General features: G+C 34.2%; 3 protein-coding genes across 3 annotated transcripts in view; 1 reads left to right on the top strand and 2 right to left on the bottom strand.

Annotated features, from left to right (window-relative positions):
- Positions 1-628, bottom strand: part of LOC105176865 (chlorophyll a-b binding protein 8, chloroplastic) — a 2509-nt gene extending 1881 nt beyond the window's left edge. Inside the window, exons 1-2 of the mRNA XM_011099800.2 lie at positions 530-628; positions 290-442 (exon numbers count right to left, since the gene is read on the bottom strand). Coding sequence (XP_011098102.2) covers positions 290-442; positions 530-613 — 237 coding nt within the window. The 5' untranslated portion in view covers positions 614-628. The remainder of the gene's footprint in view (positions 1-289; positions 443-529) is intronic.
- Positions 2748-4964, top strand: LOC105176867 (probable E3 ubiquitin-protein ligase HERC1). Its single transcript, XM_011099801.2, has 4 exons — positions 2748-3121; positions 3643-3859; positions 4021-4339; positions 4416-4964. Exons 1-4 carry the CDS (start codon positions 2808-2810, stop codon positions 4898-4900), a joined length of 1335 nt encoding a protein of 444 aa, XP_011098103.1. The 5' UTR covers positions 2748-2807; the 3' UTR covers positions 4901-4964.
- Positions 5487-5788, bottom strand: part of LOC105176868 — a 2526-nt gene continuing 2224 nt past the window's right edge. Inside the window, exon 4 of the mRNA XM_020698850.1 lies at positions 5487-5712. Within this exon, the coding sequence (XP_020554509.1) occupies positions 5647-5712 (66 nt within the window). The 3' untranslated portion in view covers positions 5487-5646. The remainder of the gene's footprint in view (positions 5713-5788) is intronic.

Below are 5788 nucleotides of genomic sequence, written 5' to 3' on the forward strand. Positions count from 1 at the left end.
AGAAATAGGAAACGCAAAAGAAAGGGGAAAAAAAATAAAAAAGGGCCATAAACACAAATAGGAGAAAAAGAAAATTAAAAATAAAAATTAATGGCAATAGTTAGTTTTCTAACAGTGTCAATTAAAAATGTACTATCTTTTAAATTGCACGTCAACCAGATATTGCTAGCCCATAAAATTCATAATTACATACGCAATTCTCCTTAAAGTAAAGGACGAAAAGTGGAATTTCATCGGATCATGACATCCGGAATATAACTCCCAAGACGTTCTAAAAATCGAATCTTACCTTGACAGGAGGGGTAGAAGCAGCCTTTACAACAAAGGAAACCCTCCTCGAAGACTCTGCTGGCCTTCCTCCCAGAATCTGCCTGGCGGCCTCTGCCGAAGAGCATATGGACGACGAAGAAACCAACGCCTGTGTTGCCATCTTCGTTGTGAGCTACTTGGAAAGAAAGAAGAGTTAGTAGCTAGCAATAGCATGCAAGTACGGAGAGAGTGCAAAATAAGGGCGGAGGTAGCAGGCCACCAGGATTTGTGTGGCCGGGGCTGGTTGGCAGCATGGAGATTGTGGTGCACAACATGAGCAAGCAGATAGAGTTGGGATCTTCATGTCAAATGGAATACGCACATGTGGCCTAATAAGGGTAAATTATGTTTTGCCATTGTCCGTTTTTCCACTTTGTTATTGTTTTTTCTTTTTGCAATCAACTTACCATTTTAACTTTGTAAAATTTGTACTTTGCCATATATGACCTTTTTTTTGTTAATTTTTCTGTTGGAAAAAACATCACATGCTATGTATATATGGAAAAACATATCACACATAACCCTTAAATATCACATGTACACTACAAGTGATGCATTTTCAACAAAAACTTGATCGAAAAATAGTTATAAAATAGCAAAGTGTAAAATTTTGTAAAGTTGAAATAATAATTTAATACAAAAAATAAAGTTTAGATGTCGAAATATAAAAACAGCCTTTGAAAGGCAAAATATAATCAATCCTCTAATAATAAGTGCAATCATATAAGATAAATAACTAAATTACCCGTCTGAGGTTTCTTCCATTTTACATAAAATGCTGCAAATAGGGCTCTCGCAAATTTAATATCTAACATTTTAAAAATATCCCTTGAAAATTTTGATTGTAATTTGAATAATTTTTTGAACTAAAATTACTTGGACGAAATTATTGTATTTTCTCACTTTTCCGAGAAGTAAGATAATGAGTTTCAAATCTCAATTGTAATTTTCATTTTTAATGGAATCATGTTATATTTATAATTATGATAAATTTTAGAAGTGTAGATGTAATTTACCCAAGATATTATTGGCTTTTCCATGAATAAATCTTTAATGCCATCTGTATAAATATATATTCTTGAAATCTTTTATTGCAAAATATCACTATTTAAAATCGTATTGCAATAAGAAAAAAGTTACTATTATCGACATTTTAACTGTTTTGGACTAAAAGTTATGGTAAATAACTAGTATTAATCATAGTTAAACAAAATCGATACGAAAAATTTACCTTATTCACCGTAAAAAATGTATTCGCAGCAAAATTATCGCAATAATTTTTAGCCATAACGAATGTTTTAGCACCCTTGCAAAAATTACGGCCAATAACCATTGTGCGATCAAGATTAATTATATCTTTTAAACCATGACAATTGACTATAGTTAAGTGCTTTATTTATTTTTTAATATTGCATCTTATATTACATTTAATGCATACACTCCACGGGTATTCAAATGAATTAAAATAATTATTTATCAGCTTATTAGCAAATAAAATTAAAAATAGATTTTGGTTTACAATTTCTAACTTTTTACTGATTCAGTTAGACTCTTTTAAGCTAAAAACTAAAAATACTAGGTCCGTACAACATCTGTATCTTATCTATAAAATTATAAATATTAAGTCATTTTTTCAAACAATTCAAATTCAAGTTTTTCACTACTTTTAGTTTTTAGTCTTAACTCTTAAAACCTCCCAACTTTTAATATTGCTTAAAACTTTTTTACAACCCATTTTATCAAAAAAATAGAAACTATATGTATATGTATATATATATATATATTTTTATAAGTGACAGGTAATAATTACATTAACATTTCGATAGATTAAGCAATACATCAATACAATTAAAAATAATGAATAAATTACAATAATTTACATAAAGAGAGATAAATAAATTAAAATGCATCAAAATCCTTAATCTTGCACTTATTCCTCAACTGACACTACATTTGTATCGTTTTCACTTGATGGTATATATGTATTAAAACTGACCAAAATATATAATTTAAACACATTGATTAATATATATTAATATTTTGGATAAATTAAATTGACACTCTTTGAGGTTAAATCAGTTTAAACAAACATCCCCTATCTTTTGCAAAATTATAGGTACATCCCTGAGGGGTGTTAGTGTAATATTATTTGGAGGGTATTTTCATAAGTTTTGCACTTGAATAGGGAGTGTAATTGTAATTAAAACTACAACTCTGACGTTATAGTTGTAATTTTGTAAAAAATAGAGAGTATTTGTATATTTTGATCTAATATTAAGGTGTGTGAATATTATTTATTCTAATATTTTTATTATAATATTTTATTTTATTTATTGACGCATCACATGTGTATGTACGGATATTTGATAAAAATAAAAATCTTGCAACCCCCATTTTGGCTTTAAATTTAGACACTCTAAAATAAAGGAAAAACGCATTACATCACATCACTACAAACAAGATCTAACCTTTCAGTCCCTCAGAACTGAAAGAGCATAATGCTGCGGTTCCTCAACAGAAAGAACAGATCCCCGTCGGGCCTCCTAATCGGTCTGGCTCGGCGATGGATGTCCGCCAAAACGACCGTGATGAGCTTCGGCGATGGTTCCCAGGGTGCGCTAGGCCTGGCCGCTTCTCCAATGGGTCTGTGCTGTGACACCTACGAGCCCACTCCTGTCCCAGGCCTGCCGCCCGACCTTTGCAGCATCACCGCCGGCCACTACCACTCCCTCGCCGTCACTTCTCAGGGCCAGGTCTGGGCCTGGGGCCGTAATAGCGAATCGCAGCTTGGCCGTGGCCAACTTTCTCCTAGGTTTTGTCCTATTTAATTTGCTAATTCTTTTTTTGTGCTTGCTGAATTTTGAATTTTACTTGGGATTGTCAATATGTGTTCAATTATAGTGAGAATTGGGAAGAAAGGTGGGGAAATGAATGCTGATGATTCATTTTTTTCGAAATGAGCTGATATCTATAGCCGCTGGGAATTCTTTGAAAGCTCATACTTTTAATTCAATGACATAAAAGGAAAAATTTATCATAATTTCAAGATATTTCTGACATGCTTTTCTTTTGTTGAGAGAACTACCCTTGTATTCTTGAGGCTGTGATGGCTGCATTTGAATTGGAGCCTCTGAATGAGAGAAAATTATTAAAATTTTCACTTTTAACAAAAAATTCAATATGTTGCCCGAAATTACTGTCTGTAATGCCTTATAGAATGCTTGAATTTGTGTTCAAGTTTGTCTTTATGCATTGAAAATACTGCAAATTGCTTCTTGAAAAATTTGATTCATTGATCACAACATTTAATATTACAATTTCTTTTTGATTTAGAGAGACGTGGAGTCAACCACAAAAAGTAGAAGGACTGAATCAAGTGAGAATACAAGCTGCATTTGCATCTGGTGTTATATCTGCTGCAATTGGAGATGATGGCACTTTGTGGGTATGGGGAAAGTCCAACCGTGGGCAGCTAGGTCTTGGGAAAGATGTTATTGAAGCTATTTTACCAGCTAGAGTTGAATCACTTCTTGGACAAGAGATAGTTAAGGTGGTCCTCATATAATGTTTAAGGTAGAATATGTTAGTTCTTTAGAATTGTTAGAGATGCCTATTGCTTATTATAACAGTTGTTATAGAGTCTTTGGAGCTGACTAAAAGTTACATCACGGGCTGAGTGAGCTAATGCCTTTCATCTGTATGATCTTGCAGGTCTCCCTGGGTTGGGGGCACGCTCTTGCTCTGTCTAAAGATGGGAAACTGTTCGGCTGGGGTTACTATGCAGATGGTAGATTAGGAAAGATTGGTAAATCTTTGGAGGCCTCTCCACTTGATTCAGTTGCTGAGAAAGTGTATTCATCAAGTGAAAACTCGAATTTGATGGTTGAAACAGCAGAGAAATTGGTTTTAGCAGCAATAGAGAAGGAAAAGGAAATGCCTGTCATATGGGAACCTACTTTAGTCGAAGAACTTTTTGATGTTAAAGTTGTGGATATAGCTTGTGGACTTGATCATTCTCTAGTATTGTGCAGTAAGTCAATGCCATCCACCTTTTTTTCATGTTGTGTGATGTGATCATTTTGAACTAATTCGGATACAATTTTCAGGTGATGGTTCTCTTTTAAGTGGGGGGAGCAACGTATATGGGCAGTTAGGTAGAGTAAAAGAAGATTTAGGACTGCATCAAGTTGATATGAGCCAAAGACCTCTGAGTATAGCGTCAGGACTAGGGCACTCTTTGGCGATCTGTGAACACACGCTATCAGAGTCGGGAGAAGATAGTAGAAGTGTCGTTACATGGGGATGGAACCAGAGTTCTCAACTTGGGAGAGAAGGGTCAGTGAACGTCCCTCTGGTTGTCGACAGTCTTGTTGGCGAGATGCCAATTTCTGTTTCTGGAGGGCGGGTCCATTCCTTAGCTGTGACGGCCAAGCAAGAGGTTTGGAGTTGGGGCTGCGGTAGAAATGGCAGGCTCGGATTGGGTAGCTCTGTTGATGAACCTGAACCGACGCTGGTTGAATGTTTGGAGGGTCGTGAAGTCTTACAAGCTGTCTCAGGGTTTGACCATAATCTTGTTCTGGTTGCTGAATGATGTGAAATGAATTTGACACTATTCTCTTCATATCCTCATGCTTATCAATCTTTTCTTTGTCCTAGTTAACGAGTGATTTTATGCAGGATTTGGAGCAATATTTGCATGTCACATCATAGAAAATACAGATCCAATGGTTGTTTGACTTTGCGATTTGCTTGGATAATTTCATATTAAAAAAGATTTTAAAATCTTGGACTCTCATCTTGAACTATGTATTTTAAAATATTAATGGCTTTCAATATAGAATCACTTGAAACGATTTTCTGACTTAAATTCAAAACCTTTCATTCAAATGTATCTTCATAGATTTCATGTGATCTTAGATCCAACCACATCTTACGTAGTATAATGAATCAAAAAGAGATTGGAGGTTCGGATCAAATACCTGAATTCGAACATTCTTAACAAAATAATGTATGTAAACTCTGATTTTGAATTAAGAGGGTTTTTGACTAAGCTTATAAGCTCTTAAAATCATCTTAAGAGATGTTCGAGGTATTCTTTTTTAAAATAAGACTTTGAAAATTATAAAATGTTTTAAAAAAGCTTAACCAAATATCCTCTAAGTTAAGTGTACATAGAATTCTTGGTACAAGTAACTATATAAATAGTTATATAAAATTAAGAGGAAGGAACTTTAGGTACTAAAAAGGGAGTGAGAATAGACTGACAGAACAGCAGTTGTGGTTAATAGAACTACAAGAAAATTAAGCAAAAATCAGGCCTGGACAATGAGCATCAGTTCAGAAGTTTTCTGGGCTATCATCCAACTGTTTCTCATCCTCAATATCAACCTCCAATATTTCCTGAGAATCGAAGAAGCCCATGATGTTATTCAGACCTCAAAATGCTTAACAGGAAAAATAAACAACGAAAAGGTAAAAA

This window comes from Sesamum indicum, linkage group LG14, assembly GCF_000512975.1.
Source record: "Sesamum indicum cultivar Zhongzhi No. 13 linkage group LG14, S_indicum_v1.0, whole genome shotgun sequence".
Taxonomy (NCBI): Eukaryota; Viridiplantae; Streptophyta; class Magnoliopsida; order Lamiales; family Pedaliaceae; genus Sesamum; species Sesamum indicum.

Coding starts and splice junctions, on each gene's coding strand:
- LOC105176867 (XM_011099801.2), top strand. CDS start 2,808: ATGCTGCGGTTCCTCAACAGAAAGAACAGATCCCCGTCGGGCCTCCTA. Junction 3,122..3,642: donor CGTGGCCAACTTTCTCCTAG/GTTTTGTCCTAT, acceptor TTTTTGATTTAG/AGAGACGTGGAGTCAACCAC. Junction 4,340..4,415: donor TCATTCTCTAGTATTGTGCA/GTAAGTCAATGC, acceptor TACAATTTTCAG/GTGATGGTTCTCTTTTAAGT.